The 20112-nt window shown below is 30.9% G+C and overlaps 2 protein-coding genes across 2 annotated transcripts; both read left to right on the top strand.

Annotated features, from left to right (window-relative positions):
* Positions 1-1391: 1391 nt before the first annotated feature.
* Positions 1392-2982, top strand: CSN5 (COP9 signalosome subunit 5). Its single transcript, XM_075289434.1, has 3 exons — positions 1392-1750; positions 1819-2413; positions 2730-2982. The coding sequence occupies exons 1-3, from the start codon at positions 1490-1492 to the stop codon at positions 2876-2878; spliced, it is 1005 nt and encodes a 334-aa protein (XP_075145549.1). The 5' UTR covers positions 1392-1489; the 3' UTR covers positions 2879-2982.
* Positions 2983-8537: 5555 nt separating this feature from the next.
* Positions 8538-18783, top strand: LOC142220345 (soluble guanylate cyclase 89Db-like). Its single transcript, XM_075289432.1, has 2 exons — positions 8538-8721; positions 16588-18783. The coding sequence occupies exon 2, from the start codon at positions 16663-16665 to the stop codon at positions 18628-18630; it is 1968 nt and encodes a 655-aa protein (XP_075145547.1). The 5' UTR covers positions 8538-8721; positions 16588-16662; the 3' UTR covers positions 18631-18783.
* Positions 18784-20112: the final 1329 nt, after the last annotated feature.

The raw sequence follows: 20112 nt of genomic DNA, 5'->3' as shown, positions 1-20112 counted from the left end.
CTCGCCTATTCTGCACGACGCCATTCGAGAATTTCGCCGGTAATTTTTGGCCGTTAGCATTTAATTTGCAATCTGTCACATGGCGCTGTCGTCATTGCGATGGTCATTAGCATTATATTTGAAAGTAGGAACATGTCAAAGAATTGAATTATAAATAAAAGTATATTTTTATATATTCAAATTGAAAACGATTCTCTCTTTCAATGCGTGTGTTAACTACTATGAAATTAACAACCAGATAGTTTCTAATTTTATTAAAAATCATTATTTCTTAAATTGCAGTCTGCCACATGATGGCGCTTTAGACGGTGCGGCAACGAATAGTACTACAATTGAAAGTTAATAGGCCGTTTACACGCAATTTATGAGAAAGACACGTTCATACCATGCACCAATTGAAGTTTCAATAATCAAAAAAGGTTACTTCTAGCATACTGCGTCGTCCAGATTATAAGTTTATCCGGACGACAGCGCTCGTGTCGCACATACCAAATATTGTTCGAAGACATAATCAATATTGCTGCTTGTTTATGGGATCGATAACACATTTGTCGATATTTTACTTACGTCCAGGCATTTCAAAACGAGTCGTTTTCCCCATTCACTCCAAAACACGTTAATTTTATAATGTAAAGCCCTTAATTTAGAATATGATCTGACTGAACATACTCATTTCTAAATATATGTCAAAATATTAAAATAAATTTCATAGAAAAAATGAATAAACAAAGCCTTTGGAGACCATAGGGACGTGAAAATAACTTAAAAAAATGTTTTCCCTTTGCGATCGCGGTATTTATTTGAACAAATGGTGAGTATTTGAATTTAAAGGAAATGGGAATTTCGAATAACAGCTAACACGCCACGCTACGCTTACGCTAACACGCCACGCTACGCTTACGACTCGTTTTTGGATGCATAACCAGACCTTTATACTAGCGAATTTGTCGCCGCAACATGTTGTGTCGTAGGGTTTATCTGACCGTATAAGGTCCCCTTAAGATTCTTTACAAACACAGACATTCCGTCCGGTTAAACTTATAGTCTGAACGGCGCATTACAGTGTGGCCGAACGCTAAGAATTGTCGGACTTGTATTGTAACACAATGTAAATAAAAGCAATATTTATGTACACAAAGAATGTAAACAAACCTACAAAACGTAAACAAAGCCTTTGACAAGATGAATGTCGATATTAGCCACCTGATTGCATGACTTTACCTCTTTAATATGCCTTGGAAATGCTTATAAAGGGAAAACATCTTAAACCCCAAAACTTGCTTGGTGAGAACGCCGTATTACGTCCGTATAAACTTATAATCTGAACGACGCATTAGTGCCATCTAGAGGTTTGACATTTGCTCGAAAAGAGAGAAAATCTTTAGTTTGTTCTAAAGTGTCTATGGGGCCATTGCGATTAGTACCCATCGTATATTCTGAAACAAAACTATTTACTATTATTCGATATTAACTATTAATATAATTGAAAATGGACGCCGATGCTGCACGCAGATCATGGGAATTGGAAAATAATGTTAAAACATTACCTTCGTGTGATGAAATTTTCCGCTACGATGCAGACCAACAAAGACAAATACTAGATGCGAAACCTTGGGAAAAGGATCCTCATTATTTTAAGGATATTAAGATATCGGCATTATCTTTACTGAAAATGGTAATGCATGCGAGATCTGGTGGAACTTTGGAAATTATGGGCTTACTACTGGGCAAAGTCGAGGATAATACTATGGTAAGTGTTGATAGAAGTGCTAAAATTACTTCCCTTCCCCCTTCAATGTAACTTCTTTGTATTTTCAGATCGTTATGGATGCTTTCGCTCTTCCCGTTGAAGGTACCGAGACAAGGGTTAATGCTCAATCCCAAGCATACGAGTATATGTCTGCATACATAGATTCCGCCAAGGAAGTTGGCCGTCTTGAGAATGCCATTGGCTGGTATCATAGTCATCCCGGTTATGGTTGTTGGCTTTCGGGTATTGATGTTTCGACGCAAATGCTTAATCAGAACTACCAAGAACCATTCGTGGCAATTGTTGTGGACCCAGTACGCACTGTTTCTGCTGGAAAAGTTTGTCTTGGTGCATTCCGTACTTATCCTAAGGGATATAAACCACCAAATGAAGAACCCTCAGAATATCAAACTATTCCTTTGAACAAAATTGAAGATTTCGGAGTACATTGTAAACAATACTATCCACTGGAAGTAAGTTACTTTAAATCGGCATTGGATCGCAAATTACTCGATTCACTTTGGAATAAATACTGGGTTAATACTTTGGGTAGTTCTGGACTCTTGACTAATACTGAATATACAACGGGTCAGATATTTGATTTATCGGAAAAACTGGAACAAAGTGAATCGAGCTTGGGAAGAGGAACATTTCTAATAACCGGTATGTTAAAACGTAGCACATCGTCCGATATTTATACTTCAAACCATCTATAGAAAAAGCATAGATCTTTAGCGCCTATATTATTTCCACCTCAATTACTGGAAGATATGATGTTTTGAGTGACTGAAACTTCAAATATTCCAGCTTATTCCTAATAGAGACTATACAGTCCTTTTTCCTTTTTTCTCCTCGTTTCAATTCTTATTTCTTCTTTCATTTAATTCCGATTTATGGCTTTTGCAGATGATTTGGAGTATAATACATATGACTTTCCCTCACTTTGCCTTTGCTTACTTTTCTTTCCTTATTGTTTTAGGTGGGGACGTTAATGAGAAACGCACTGAAGATAAATTAACTAAAGCCACTCGAGATTGTAGCCGCGCTTCAATTGAATTAATACATGGCCTAATGGCTCAAATAGCCAAAGATAAACTATTCAACAAAGTTGGTTTAGATCACAAGTGATCTTAAAATTATAATGTAATATTTAACATAATAATTATAACTGTATAACTGAACTTGTATCGAAATTTTGGAATATAATAACAAAACAAAAAAAAAACAGTAAATTCTGTAATACCTCATTCACATTAGGCTCGAAATATACAAAAAGTGGATTTGAAAACCCTTTTTTTAAGGCAGATGACAGTTGAAATCTAGTTAAAGTGTATTTGAGATATGTTATGTAAATGAGCTATAATCAGAGAATGAAAAATGTTTAAATTCTTATATGTATTAACAGGATGGCATTGGACAATTTTGGAAATACTTTCAAAATTGTCATAAAATAGTTTGTATTCTCGATAATAAACTTATGTAAGTTTTATATTAGCTTGTAAAGGTGAGTACTTTGTTTGGTTTTTTTTTTTCACCAAAACACTAAATTAAAAGTACAAATATATTTATGATGACGATTATATTTTGATTGAGTCTTGCAAATAATGGATGGAAAAGATCCAAGGAATTGATTGCAAATAATTGTATATTTCTAAATTAGTTAATTAAAAAAAGTAACCGCGAAAACAAGCTGGTTTTCAGCTTGAAAACTGAACATAGTACTCAGCTTAAAGAGCGATATTTGCTCTTATTTCATAAACATGCCATAAATTTGACCTAGTGGGTGGGTGTTTAGAGCGAAATTTTATTTTCAGCAGTAAAACGAAGTTATTTCTGAATTCATTTGGTAATAATCATGCCGTTAGAAACATTTGTTTAAACAATATGAAAAAAAAAACTTATTTATGAAACAGTTACCGATATTTTTCCATATGCAAAACAATTTTATTTAGATTTCAAATCCCAGAAGACGACTGGTGACACTAACCGAAATATTAGAAATAAATAATTAAATAAAACAAAATCGATTGTGTCTATGACCACAAGTCGAACAAAACTGATTCGATACATCCTATGGTCTCTGTTTTTTCTTTCTTTATACTATCAAGTGTTTGTCACATTTATCACTTTAATATTGCCTTATCTCTATTATCGCAATGAATTAGTGTTTGGAGCTACATGGGGGGGGCGCACTAGACTAGATATGTACACTCTCAAAGCCGTTTGGTGGTTAGAATCCTTTCGTTGTGGAAAAAAGTGTTTATAATTGATAGCTGTACATTAGATGGGGAATGGGAAACAATAGCGAAAACTTGAAATTTAAATACAGTAGAATTCGGTTATAGCGACCGCCAAGGGACCGAAATTATACGTGAACACAATATTTTTAAGTTTTTTTTTTTTACCATGTATATTCATATTTATTGAGATTGGAAATAGTTTAGAATTGTGGTTTGTTTTCTATTTACAAGAATTTCTTTTAATAATTTACTTTCAATAATTTCAACGGAACAATATAAACTCTCTGATATATCAGAACCCCCAAATCGTGAATACTGTTTTAATGTGTGCACCGCACTCAAGGTTTCTGTCCTAGTTGGAATTTTGATTGGCTCATCTTCGTCATCTGGTTCATTATCGCTGTGAGTTTCATCATTTTCTTTTGTGTTCTCCACTATTTCTCTCAATGAAGGCTCTTCTGACGTCACGACGTTGTCATCGACATTTACGAACTCATCCCAGTCCTGGTTTGAATATTTCTTCTTTGTCATTTGCACCTCTGTTTGGGATAGTCGAAAACAAATTCTGTGATTCCCGCAGTATATGTTTCTTTATTTAGTATTGGGTACACACAAAAAATTTTTTCTCTGATTCAATCACCAAATTAATTGATCCAATTAATTTTTTAATTGAAATGTCTTCAATCACGAAAATGATAGTATCAATCACAGTTTTAATTGGGCATAGAAAAAATTCTTGATTAAAAAATTAATTGATTTTTTCAGCAAATTCAATTAATTTTTTAATTGATTCAATTAAAAATTTAATCAATGTTGATTGCAAAACGCAATTAATTTATTAATTAAAACAGGTAACTATTTTTAATTACTTTGTTAGATTGGCTTAGAGTTTTTATTTGGATCAACAAATGATTGTTTGAAATACATTTTTAATTAAAAAAGTAAAAAAAGCAGCACTTCTTTTAACTGAATTAGTCTTCCGAATTTGATTAAAAAGTTAATTGTATCAATTAATTTTTTAATTAAACATTTTAAAAATTTCAATCATTGACTTAATTAACTTAATGTTTCTATCATGATTAAAAAGTTAATTGTATCAATTAATTTATTAATTGAAAAAATTTTCAACTTCAATTAACTTTGTAATTGGAAATATTTTGGTGATACTTTTTTCTGTGTAACGACAAAAAATGGAATGAAAAAAATAAAAATTAGTACACAGAACTTACATCGTCGTTATAACCGAATGTCCATTCCAAAGCAGACGTGCAAATTGGTCGTTAAAAGCAGATGGTCGCTAAAACCGGAGTCGTTCTAAGCGAATGCTTGCGCATGTACAAACTATTAAGAACCAAACTTGCTTTGAAAATCCGTCGTTATAAACGGATGGTCGTTATAACCGAGGTCGCTATAAATGAATTCTACTGTAGTTGAATAAGTGAATTAAAAAAAATCATCATTATACTTCGATTTCTATCTAATTATACACTCACAGAAATATTAAAAAATAACAACAATCGTTGTGTTAGTTATAATCCAGCAAAAAAATTTGGAAGTTCTTCCGAAGGTACAACTTTAAAAGCACTTCCAGAAGATGCACTCCCAATGATGTTCTATATTTTAACTACCCAGGAAGTTCTTTTAATTAAATTTTTTATAACTTGTTTTTTTTCATACTGTTAATGGATAATTTTAACTTTTTTTGTTTCAAATAGGTTAAAAACAGAGTAAGAATTTATAAAATGGTACAAATCATTTAATTTTTGTCGACAAAAATGCTAAATCCAATCGGGGAAAATTGTGAATTTTTGAAAATATTTGAGGTCAAACGTTTCCGACAATCGTTAGAATCCATTAAAAATTATAAAAAATTAAAAAAATTATTTATTTGACAAAATATCACAGAATTTTTTAATTTACATCCAAAACAATGAATTTGGTTCACACCTAAAGTAGTGATGCAAATTCAGTGCAACGGCTGTAGAAATGGAGGACTTCCTTCCTATGACAAGCCCATGTTAAATTCATCACTTCTGCGTCAATTTTGCACCACTTCAGGATCCAAAAAGAACATTTCCATTACTTTTTCGGAGACGCTTTTTTTTTACTGGGAAGTTAATAATTTTTAGATTATTTTCCCCTTTTAGTCGACAAATTTCTTTCAGTGTATGACATGCAAAACAGTCCACAATTAACACATCCATACTATAATGCAAAATTTTTACAATCTACTCTTTAAATTCAATAGATAAAATAGGCGATTGTCTTTAGATTAAGATGTGATCGTCTTAATTTTAAACCGGCATACAGAGTTTAGCTGCTTTTCAATGAGTTGCTATGTTCCCATCTAATGCAATTCGCATTTTTTGACAGTTAATCGATTACGTTTTAACATTGTATCCTTAGTGAACTTAATTAAATAACATCAATAAAAAAAACCCTTGCACATACACATCTACAAAAGAGCATAAACAAAGTAGGGATGCAGTTTGTGCAAAATGAATATGGAAAATATTTTGATAGACCAAAGGAAAACAAAAACTATGAAATTTCAAATATAGTAGAAAACTATGTAAGAAAGTACACACAAAAATGGTCATTAATGTAATGATCGTGTTTCATAACTTCCATTTCATAAATATAATGATATGTTTCATAATATTAATGAAAATTCAAATGTAAGAATATGACCATTTTATTTATTTATTTAACTCATTTTACAACCAAGCCGAAATGGCCATATACGGTTACAGGGATACTCAAAATAAAGAATTACATTAAATTTACTTAAAAAAATTATAAAAATAATTAGGACTACAATCAAGGACTGCAAAAACTTGACATTATTCATTATTACTAAGTATATATCTTACTACTATATGTAGACTACGTTACAAAAACAATTTGATAAATAAATATAAACATTTAGGAATTGATTACTACTCTCAAATGCCTACTAACGCAGGTTATTAACCAATAAGTTTAATTATTTGCAACTAAAAATTTAATATTTTAAATAATATATATTTTTATGTTAAAAATTTTTAATTCTCGAACTTATATATTTAAGTTATTTTATATTTGATTTCTAATTTTTGTTTTTTATTTAATAAAAACTAACTAGGACTGCATAAACTTGACACATAGTTGCACCTTACTACTAAGTATATATCTTAGGTTGAACAGCGTTGGGAACTACAATATGTAGACTACGTTACAAAAACAATTTGACATATGTATATAAAAAAGCAACAAAAAAAAAATAACTGATAATTAGGAATTGATTACTACTACCATTCATTAAAAAATTCTTATACTTATGAAATTTAGTTTCATAAATACCATGAAAATTTTCATAACACTAAACATTTCCGTCATAATTGCTATGAAGTCGAAAAAATAATTCAATGACATATATTTCATCATTATAATGAAGTCTGTCATTGCATTAATGAAAATTTTTATGCATTTTTAAAAATTTCATGTAAATTTATGAAAATATTACTATTGAATATTTTCATAAATTTACATGAAATTTTTAATAATAATTTTTAAGAATAATATTCATAAATATAATGAAAACTTTTCATTAATCTAAAAATGGTGTTTCATAAAAGTAAAAAAAAAGATCATAAATAGAATGATGAGATTTCATTAGTGCTATGAATAATCTTCATTAATGGTATGAAAAACTTTCATGAATGCTATGAAAACATCATAAAATTTAATGATTGTCTTTCATAAATATTATTACAATTTTCATTAATTTCAAAGTTGTGAAACAGGTTTCATAAATATAATAAAAAGTATCATTGGGATAAAATCAAGAACATTTTTCATAAATATTATGAAAAATTCATTACTTTTATGAACACTTTTTTCTGTGTACACCAACAGGAAGAGAAGTGAAAGAAGTTATTGCTTGGTGATATAAAAACATTTTTATCACATTTTTCACTCAATTTCTCAAATTTAGACAATATTTTCTAATTATTTTCGACAAACGAAAAATTATCAAAAATTAACAACTTTTGGCCCATGTTCTGTGTTATGATTTCACAGAACCCTAAATTTTAATTAATTAATTAAAAAAAAAAAATCGTAAAACAGAACATAGTTACTTGTTGCAATATTTCTGATCGTACTATTTTCATTTTTTCCAAAGGAAACCAGCCCATAAATATCTGCCAATAACGACAATCCTAATTCAAAAGAAATAATACAAAACGGAAAGAACACTGAAAGGACATCACATCATTGTCACGCACATTCATTCAATACACATTACACATAAAGTATACAAGAGTATAACTTTTAGATGGTTAGGGATACATTTGGGACACAAACTCAGTAACTCTAACCTTTCAATGATATGTCTAAGCATGTGTGTGTGTGTCATTTGCGGACGCCTTATATTTACTGGGAGACAGCAAGTTGCAAATGACAAGTATGTGAGTGAATAAGTGTTCTCCGCCATCACATACAGAAGCGATGAGGCTATAAAAAGCGAGTGCTTCAAGAAAGCATACATCAGACACAACAAAACATCTGAACAATAAACGCGCGCGGAAATAATACACGGAACTCAAAACATTAGATTCATCTCTACCAAAGAAAGCAACACATAAGAGTTGCGCATTTGATCTAATACAAAAGGAAAACTGTCCAGCATAGCGGATGAGGAATACATATTGTTGCCGCTAATCATACGCACAAGAGTACTAAGAGCTGGTGTGTTTTTTGTTAATGAGTACTTACTTCAACAATATTATAAAATAATTTCAAAATAAAAAAACACCCTTTTATGTGTGAAGTTCTGTGTTAAAAACAAAAAATATATATTTTAATAACTGTTTGTCAAGTTCAGATTGATATGACATTTAGCAGAGATGATTTATCTTATGCTCTACTAATGCCCTATGTCAAACAAAAACCATCAAAAGCACTCAGAGTGTATTGTTTGTTATACATTGCTGCTGTATACAAACATACATACAAAAACACATAAGTAGTACTTTCCCATCAACTCTATACCACACTCCCTCTCTCCACTCAAAGTAAACATATTCAACACTCACACACGCACACACACATACACATGTAAAATGATTTTTGCCGCCTTTTCCCAATTATTCGATACAAAAGTCAGATAAATATTGCCTAAAGGAATTTTAGTAGAGGGACCTATTTCATGTTGAATACACCTACATACTTCAATACATGCATATGTGGTGTGTTCTTCGCAACATATGCAGATAAGAGACCAACAAGATACAGTGTTTGTCTTTGGTTTCCGTCTTCATGGTCGACATGCTAAGGATAAAAATAAATCAAGTGTTAAAGCATATTTGTATGAGGCGTAAATTTATGTTGTGAAAATAAGAGAGGAAAAAAAGTAGCAAACAAAACAACAGAGAACGAACCCCCCAAATTTAAATTCAAATTACCAAGTGCAAATGACAAGATAAAATAAATGGTGACAAGGAGATTTAAATTAGGGTTTATCCAGTAAAGGTGCGTACTATGAATTTCACACAGAAGTTTAAAATTAAAGGGCAAACATTTTTATGTAAAATCTTGTGTACAAAAAGTGTGTAAATCAAATGTGGGTTTTTTATGAAATGCAATTAAATAAAAAACTAATAATAAAACCAACTTTCTCTTTGAAACACGTATCATGGTCAATTTGATTAAGCCCTTGATTTTATGTGTTGCTCCATTTATAACAAAAAAATTATAAATATTCAATTGAGTGTGAAAACTTATTAATAGTGACTTACTTATGTGAGCTATAGTAAATAATGTGATGTAGAAAAATAAGACGAGAAATTCGACTGGGTCGACGCTTAAGTACTCTTCAAATTAAATAGCATATAAAAAAATCACCCCAAGACATAGGTCCCAATGTAATGAGGGTCCCATATAAAAGTCATGATGTTTTGTGCTTCTCAAAGAGCCTGCATAAAATAACACAGCAAAGCCAAAATTAAGAAAAACCCCCCAAAAAATTCGGCCTTCGTCCTAATTAAATAAAACCTTTAATGTTGGGAAGGAATAAAACCTCAAAGTAGGCTATTGAAAAAAAAAAAACTGTTGGTGTGAATTTGGGCCTCATGAATAAGTAACACACACAAAAATTAAAGTATGCGGGTCGAAACTTGAGCACCCTATAAATGAATAGCATAAAAGAAATTTACCCAAAGATATAGATCCCAATGATAGTGTGATGAGAGTCCGATATAAGTACCATCAGAATTCTCAAAAGGCTTGACGAAACAATTCTCCACAAAGAAAATAAAAGAAATCTCCAAAGATAGGACTTTTTCCTAATTAAATGAACCCTAAAATTTGAATATGAAATAAAACCTCAAACCCAGTGCTATGAATTTCATTACAAAAAATTAAAATATGTGCAATGGAAACTTGAGCAAAAAATTAATTTGACGTATTTTCATGGTTTAAGACTTTGTCCTACGATTGGGATGCAATTTAACTAACGCAAATTAAGTCTAGAATTATACAACAAAATTTTTCAATCTATACACTCAAAAAAAAAAAAAAAAAAAAAACAGTGAACCCACCACGAAGGAAAATTGTGGTTAATTTTAGAAATTTTAGATTAGATTGCATTTTAACTAAACTATATCACAAACGCCGATCTTACAAAAATAAGTATATATTTTTGACATATTTATTTCTTATCACTTGTTAAAGAAAATATGGAGTTCAAAATTGCGAAATGCCATACGAACATCAAGATGGGCGCATTATTTGTAAAAATTACAAAATTTAAGGAATTCTGAACTAGTTTGTGGGAGACATGAATTAATCTTTATGCCTCATTTGTGTATAATTTTCCCCCTTTTAGTTCATTTAATTAACGTACGCAAAACATAATAATTTTCCTTATTGTAAAGAAGCCACATCTTTGATTCGAAATCAATGCCAAAATCCTTAAGGGAAGTACCAAATCTTTGGATCCAAGTAAAGTTATTTTTTGTTTTAGTGTACGATTTGCCTCCAAGTGTACTTACCACGGTTGCCACTCGTGCCAAAAATAATCTTCGACGAAAATTTTACCACAAATCTATCAAATTTAAAACAAAAAAATCTTATTTTCAAGTTTTGGATCAATTGTTTGTGGTTATTGTCAAAAACTGTTTATTCTTCGAATGAATGAATGACCCCTCCTATCAGCGACAATTTTTCAAGATATTGAATTTACAGACGATTTTCTCAAAATTTTATTTCTACAGAAAATTTTCTCAAAATTTTATTTCTACACTCATAGAAAAAAGTCTGCTAAAAACAGCAGTCGATGTCTGCTGTTATATTTTTGTACTTCAGGGCCGAATGAACAACAATTTATAAAATTTTTAGGTTATAAATTTTCCCCAAAGCATATTTAAGAACCAAAAGTAGTTTTTGGTATATTTTTGCACCGTAATATACTTACAAGCTCCTAAATACGATCAGCAAACATTTTGTTTGCTGTTATGCCTCAATTCGATAAATATTCAGATTTTTGGCCACATACTATAGATATTCATAAAATATTGTTTTAATTATGTTAGGATAGCTCCTAAGTTCACATTTTTATTTGTTTTAGCCAAAATAAAACATGTTTTAGAGTAATCGAGCTTCAAAAATAGCAGGAAATGTTTGCTATTTCAGCCCTTTTTCAGCAGACTTTCTGCTGTTTTAGCAGACTTTTCTGCTGTCCTTACTAACAAATTTCTTTGGGTGTATAGAAAATTGTCTGAAAGTTTGATTTCTATAGAAAATTGTCTCTAAGTTTGATTACTATAGAAAATTTGGTCAAAATTTTGCTTCTATAGAAAATTTTGTCAACATTTTATTAGTATAGAAAATTTTGTCAAAATTTTATTTCTATAGAATTTTTTTTCAAAATTTTATTTTTAAAGAAAATTTTATTTCTCTGGAAAACTTTCTCAAAATTTTATTTCTATTAAAAGTTTTGTCAAACGTTTTTTTTATAGAAATAAGAATTGTACAAAATGTTATTTCTGTCGAAAATTTTGTAACAATTTTATTTCTGTAGAAAATTTTGTCAAAATTTTATTTCTATAGAAATTTTTGTTAAAATTGTATTTCCTTAAAAACTTTTTTTCAAAATTTTATTTCTGTAGAAAAATTGGAAACAAACCAATTTTGGTAGAATTATACAAACTGTGGCGACCGAGGTACTAACACAAACCAAACCTAGAATTATACAACACATTTTTTAATCTACCATATACTTCACGTTGAATTGCTATAAAACTTTACAAATATTTTTATTATTTAATTTTTTTTGCATTCACATTAAACCTGGCATTTCTTTTGAATGTCAATAATATTGAGAGTGCATTTCTCCCAATCAAATTGATACCGCCACGCTTTAATGTAGCGTAACAATATGTCAACACATATATAACCACATTTGCAATTTGATTATGATTAATGACATACCCTTAACACCACCTGTAGGTCGTGTTTTATATTTTCATAACGGTAAATGTCTAGCTGAGAGAGAGTCAGTTTCAACTTTCACTCATGAGAACCGTTGTCAGTTCATTTATTTGTGTATGTGTGTTTCAATGCAAAGCTATGTAGTATGTGTAGGTATGTGGAAATTTTAAAATCTCATTTAAAGGAGACCATAAAACAACACAATTCACTCACTTCAAAAAAAAAAAAATACTTGAAGGAGCACACTGCTTAAAAACATAAATTATGTTAGGTGTTATTGATTTCAGTTTACTAGTCAACATCCAGATTACGTATACTAATAGAAATTTTGTTCGTTATTGTTCCCCTTTTTACATACATTCGTTCATGGAATTTATTGCAAACCCTCAATGAAATACGAAAATACTAAATATTAGCTATGAATCAATAGAAAATTTATATAAAACAGCTTGTTTTGGTTCAATTGATTTTACGGAAAAAAGTCTTCTATTTTAACTTATGCCGATGAGCAGGATTTTTATTTTATTTATTTATTTAGGGAATTACACATACAACAAAATTTTAACAATTTTTTCAATTAAAGTATGTGCCTATCATTGCAAGGTATGAAGTTAATTCTTATCATAATTACATATTAAAATATTATAGAAAAAATGTAATTTTCTGCTCTTTAAATTTCTTAATTCTAAATACCACAGTTGGTAGAATTCTACCAAAAATGGTAGACTTTTTACAGTTTGGTAGATTGGTAGAATTTGATAGATTTTGCCGAATGTTCCTCTCCAACAAAGAGGTACTTCACAAATTTTCTATAGAAATAAAATTTTGATAAAATTTTCTATAGAAATAAAATTTTGATAAAATTTTCTATAGAAATAAAATTTTCTATAGAAATAAAATTTTGCCAAAATTTTCTATAGAAATAACATTTTGATAAAATTTTCTATAGAAATAAAATTTTGACAAAATTTTCTATTGAAATAAAATTTTGATATAATTTTCTATAGAAATAAAATTTTGACAAAATATTCTATAACAATAAAATTTTCTATAGAAATAAAATTTTGACAAAATTTTCTATTGAAATAAAATTTTGACAAAATTTTCTATTGAAATAAAATTTTGACAAAATTTTCTATAGAAATAAAATTTTGACAAACTTTTCTATTGAAATAAAATTTTTTAAAAATTTTCTATAGAAATAAAATTTTGACAAAATTTTCTATTGAAATACAATTTTTACAAAATTTTCGATAGAAATAAAATTTTAACAAAATTTTCTATAGAAATAAAATTGTTACAAAATTTTCTGTAGAAATAAAATTGTTCCAAAATTTTCTATAGAAAAATATTTTACAAAATTTTCTATAGAAAAAAAAATTTACAAAATTTCCTCAAATGTTGGTAGACTATTTATGGCTCGAGTGGCAACCGTGGCTGTATGCCATTTTCCATAAAAATGGTTTTGATATTACTTTGCCATTCCCCATACACCGCTCTCATATTTACAAAGAATACGTATGCATTAGCAAGTCTATACCACAAGGGAAACAACATTAAGAGGAAATCATAAATCAAATTTGGCTTCGACTACATTCTATTACACTCAAAGAACTTTGTTAGCAGAAAAATAGAAAAAAATATAAAAAGGCAATAAAAAGTTCTTCTGAGGAATGGTAAGCAGCCACCATTACTTATTTAATTATAGGATAGGCTCAAAACAAAAGTTATTTTTGAAAGTAATTGAGATGAGCCTAATAAATACACCCAAAGAAATTTGTTAGTAGAAACAATAGAAGAGAACTAAAACAGTAAAAGGTCTGCTGCTATTACACTCAAAGAACTTTGTTAGCAGAAAAATATAAAAAAAAATGAAAAGAAAGTCTCCTGAAGAATGGCAAACAGCTTCAATTATTTAATTAATTAAAGTAATTGAGATGAGCCCGAAATATACTGCTAAAAATTTTGTTTTTTTGTAGAAATAGCACAATAATCTGCTAAAACAGCAAAAATTATGCTGATAAAAGGAGAGCAGTCGCTGTATGCTGAATTTAAAACCCTTTTTTTTTAACTCAATTACACTTACCCCCATTTTCATAAAGCTCCGTTAGTGTTCCGTTAACTAACCAACTTTTAAACTGTATTATGGAAGAAGCTGTCATCTTGCATATAAAGGGTGATTCTTTTGAGGTTAGGATTTTCATGCATTAGTATTTGACAGATCACGTGGGATTTCAGACATGGTGTCAAAGAGAAAGATGCTCAGTATGCTTTGACATTTCATCATGAATAGACTTACTAACGAGCTACAACGTCGAATTTTCAGTGAATGGGCCCTAGAAAAGTTGGCAGAAAATCCGCTTTTTTATCGACAAATTTTGTTCAGCGATGAGGCTCATTTCTGGTTGAATGGCTACGTAAATAAGCAAAATTGCCGCATTTGGAGTGAAGAGCAACCAGAAGCCGTTCAAGAACTGCCCATGCATCCCGAAAAATGCACTGTTTGGTGTGGTTTGTACGCTGGTGGAATCATTGGACCGTATTTTTTCAAAGATGCTGTTGGACGCAACGTTACGGTGAATGGCGATCGCTATCGTTCGATGCTAACAAACTTTTTGTTGCCAAAAATGGAAGAACTGAACTTGGTTGACATGTGGTTTCAACAAGATGGCGCTACATGCCACACAGCTCGCGATTCTATGGCCATTTTGAGGGAAAACTTCGGAGAACAATTCATCTCAAGAAATGGACCGGTAAGTTGGCCACCAAGATCATGCGATTTGACGCCTTTAGACTATTTTTTGTGGGGCTACGTCAAGTCTAAAGTCTACAGAAATAAGCCAGCAACTATTCCAGCTTTGGAAGACAACATTTCCGAAGAAATTCGGGCTATTCCGGCCGAAATGCTCGAAAAAGTTGCCCAAAATTGGACTTTCCGAATGGACCACCTAAGACGCAGCCGCGGTCAACATTTAAATGAAATTATCTTCAAAAAGTAAATGTCATGGACCAATCTAACGTTTCAAATAAAGAACCGATGAGATTTTGCAAATTTTATGCGTTTAAAAAAAAAAAAAAGTTATCAAGCTCTTAACAAATCACCCTTTATATTCCATATGCCACTTAGGAACTTAACTGACGAAAATTTTTCAGTTAAAGTTAAATGGAGAGAAGATATTTGCAATTTACTTTCTGTTAACTGGCAGTTAAAGCCTAACGGAGCTACATGAAAATGGCCGTTAAACATATTTTTAGTTACCCGAAATAAGCAAAAAAAAGTTAATTTAAGCCCTATATGCCTTGTAATCATTTATGAAACGGATTTTTTTGTGAAAATAAGGCATAACAGCCAACAATATGCCGCATTTAGGAGTTTTTAGAAATATTAGAGGTCCGGAATTTACTTTTTTTTTTATTCATTACACCTTTAATTATAAGAATTAAAAAAAATAATTATAAAAATATAACAGCAGTCATGGGCTATTGTTTTTAGCAGATTTTTCCCCACGAGTGTAGGATTTTTCGCCTAAAGGCCGGTACTCTGTTCGGTTTTCGCGTTGAAACTCCATACAAAACCAAAAATGCGAAAAATTTGCGAAATTTTTTCCATTTGTGATACTTTGTTTTTTCGTGTTGAAAAAGTGACGTTTATAGCACGGCGCCATTTGCAATGTGAATTAAGAAATAATTTATTTATTAAAAACTATTTGTGCGGGTTTATAAATCAGACACGGACCATATTTTTGTTCCGAAACTATACAAAGAATCAAAGGAATAGCAGATCAATTGCCCAAGGAAAAATAAAATGTTATTTTGTAAAAACAAGCAACAACCACCAACTTAATCCAATATCGCTCCCTGTAAAATAGCGCTCCAAGCTACCTAAAAAAACGCCGCTTTCTATGTGCGAAATAATGGTTTCCATAAAAGTTTTTCGCAAGAATGAACATAGTACCGGCCTTAAGTAAATAATAGAAATTTTGCATATTCAAAACTCCAAAAAAAAAAAAATTGAAAAAGAAAATTTGTTTTGGAATTTTACTAGGGCAGATAAGGGCAAATTGACCTTAAGTTAAGCGACGCCATTATGCATCCATTAACCTATTTAATCCATTATATTTTCAGATTTTCCTTTTGACAGTCCAGGAAAAATTTTAACTCGACTGTTCATGAGCCAGTATTAAATTACCAGCCAGAAATATGTATGGAATGCTTTATGAGAGTGTTGCTTTCTTTGTCCAGAAGGAATATGGCCAAGATGTATGGAAACAAGTTTGTCAAATTGTTGATTGCAAATACAATTCATTCAAAACCCATCAGATATATCCAGATAAACTTATGCCTGACTTTGCTGCTGCCCTGGCCGCCTGTACAGGAGAGACTTTTGATTTTTATATGAATTTCTTTGGCAAATGCTTTGTCCGTTTCTTTAGTAATTTCGGATATGATAAAATGATACGTTCCACGGGAAGATATTACTGCGATTTCTTGCAATCGATTGACAATATACATTTACAAATGCGTTTTACCTATCCCAAAATGAAGTCTCCTTCTATGCAACTGACCCATATGGATAATGACGGAGCTGTTATTTTATATCGCAGTGGTAGAACGGGAATGTCAAAATATTTGATTGGTCAAATGACAGAAGTAGCCAAGGAATTCTATGGTTTGGATATAAAAGCCTATGTTTTGGAATCGCAAAATGATATTGCTGGAGGCACGGCAGGTCCCATAAAGCTGTCGGATGCTCCAATAACTGTAATAGTAAAATATCGTTTGGATTTTGATAATCGCGAGTATATGGCAAAACGTGTCCATTATGTGGCCCATCCATCGCAACAGAGTCTACCTGCTATTAATATGAGTGTATTCCTGGATCTATTTCCTTTTACCATTGTCCTCGATCATGATATGTGCATTACACATGCAGGTGAAAAAATAGTTGAAACTTGGATTTTACATAATCCCGGGAAAAATCCCAAGACTTTTATTGGGTCCCATGTAATGGATTTGTTTGAATGTCGTCGTCCCAAGGGTACTAAAATAGAATGGGAGACTTTGCTACAAATGCGAACAGTACTCTTTGAGTTTGAGCTTATGAGAACGGGTCGTAATAAGGCTGCCTATAACGCCGCCATGAATATGGATTTTGAAAATTTCGATGAAATGGACTTTGCCGAAAACAATTCGATTTTGAAAAATCCAGTTGAGGTGGATGACGAAGATGAAATTGATGAGGCCACCGGCGTAAGAAAAGAATCGCAGGGTATTAAGTCGATTTTACTCAAAGGTCAAATGTTCTATATGAAGGACTTGGACTCATTGATATTCCTATGCAGTCCTTTGATAGAGAATTTAGATGAACTGCATGGTATTGGTTTATATATAAACGATCTAAACCCCCATGGTCTAAGCCGTGAATTGGTTATGGCAGGTTGGCAACATTGTTCGAAATTGGAAATGATGTTCGAAAAAGAGGAAATGCGCTCTGATGAATTAGAGAAATCTTTGGACTTGGCCGATTCGTGGAAAAAGCAGGGTGACGAATTACTATATTCCATGATTCCCAGACCCATAGCCGAGCGTATGCGTAATGGCGAAGAGGCCACTTGTCAAACTTACGATGAAGTTTCGGTTATTTTCATAGAGGTAATGAATATTTACGATGGTGATGCGAATAATCGTCATGACGCCATGATGGCTGTTACTACTTTGAATAAAGTGTTCACAGCAATCGACGAGGAGATAATTTCACCCTTTGTATACAAAGTTGAAACTGTGGGAATGGTCTATATGGCAGTTTCGGGAGCCCCCGATGTTAATCCTCTCCATGCAGAACATGCATGCGATCTATCATTACGCCTCACAAAAAAAGTCAAAGCTCTACAAATACCAGATCTCTCAATACGAGTGGGCATCAATTCCGGACCCGTTGTAGCTGGTGTTGTCGGCCTTAAAGTACCGCGTTATTGTCTATTCGGAGACACCGTCAATACTGCATCGCGTATGGAAAGTACCAGTGAACCTTTTAAAATTCATTTGTCATTCGATACAGCAAAAAAAGTTCGAGAAGTTGGCTATAGAGTTGAATCTCGAGGTCATGTCAAGGTGAAAGGTAAGGGTGAAATGGAAACCTTTTGGTTACTTGATGGTCCTAAGGATTAATTCGACATTGTCTCTGGGGTGGGTGAATTTAGAGCTTAATATAAGTTCTAAGAAATTGTTACAAAAGGAAAGCAAATAAAAAAAGGATACAAATACCTATATATTTTTCTTCATTATTACATATTATAATAAAACAACAACTAATCAATTAAATTGAAGTGGCCTTTTTATTTATTTTTATTGCGGAAGAAATTAAATTTGGTGTAATGGAAGTGTCATGCAAATAGTCAATTAATATTTTGTCTATCCGCGTCGTAATAAATAGATTCCTTCATTTGTCTAATGAAATGTTTAATGGTTGATTTTACCAATTAGGTGTAATGGTTTCATTATGGTCGAAAGTCAAAGAGAATCTATGTAGGTCAACATCTTTAACGACCATTATTTGTGAAAATGCAATGCTCGAACTGTATACAGAGATGCATTGATGGATATATAAGGAAAGTGTAAGCCCGATTTTAATATCAATACAAAACTAATCTTATCAGTACTTAGCCTATAAAAGGCGAAGAAAAATTCTTATGGCCAATTTCACATCATCCGGTTAAGACTACCGGTTAGTAAAAATTTTGTATGTGATCATCTATTTTATCGACTCGAAATTATTATTTGTTATTTCTTAGGTTTTTTAGTCCTTCGAAATTTTAAATATTTTTATTTTTTCATTTTATTAATTTAAAATTTTTTGAAATACTTTTGATATTTTGACTAAATTTAAATTATTTAATTAAATTTATTTTCTTTTATTTTATCCAATTTGATATATGTTATTTTAACCACACAGAAAAAAAATCATGACAATTTTTCCTAATTAAAATCTTAAGCTGAGTACTATGTTCAGTTTTCAAGCTGAAAACCAGCTTATTTTCACGGTTACTTTTTTTAATCAATTAATTTCGAAATATTAAATGGTTCGCAACAATACATTGAATCTTTTCCATCCATAAATTGAAGAGACTTGATAAAAATGTTATCGTCGTCATATATATTTTTGCACTTTTAATGTAGTGTTTTGGTGAAAAAATCGAACATAGTACTCACCTTTAATTGAGGTTATAAAATATTCAATTAAAAATTTAATTAATTCAAAACAAAAATTAATAGTATCTATTATTTTTTTAATGGGATCAATTCATTTTTTAATTGATACTATCATTTCTGTGACATTTCAATTAAAAATTAATTGCATCAATTAATTTCATGATTGACTCGGAAAATTTTTTTCATTTAAGTAGGAAACAGTACAATCAATTGCATTTAAAAAATGCTCCTAAAAATATCCCTTAAAATGTATTTGTTTTGAAGTTGCCACCTCGGATAAAAATAAAATATTCATCCATTATTAAACTTGGAATAAATTTATAATAGCTCCATTCAAGTTCCCATTAAATGCTTGCAAGAGGTAGCATGCAATTACCAGCTGTCACAAACATAATCATAAACAAATGATACGTGCAATATATTTCACAGTGTCAACATGTA

The sequence above is a fragment of the Haematobia irritans genome, chromosome 1 (assembly GCF_050003625.1).
Source record: "Haematobia irritans isolate KBUSLIRL chromosome 1, ASM5000362v1, whole genome shotgun sequence".
Lineage (NCBI taxonomy): Eukaryota > Metazoa > Arthropoda > Insecta > Diptera > Muscidae > Haematobia > Haematobia irritans.
Note: the sequence above shows the minus strand (reverse complement) of the source record. Positions and strands in the feature narration are given on the sequence as shown.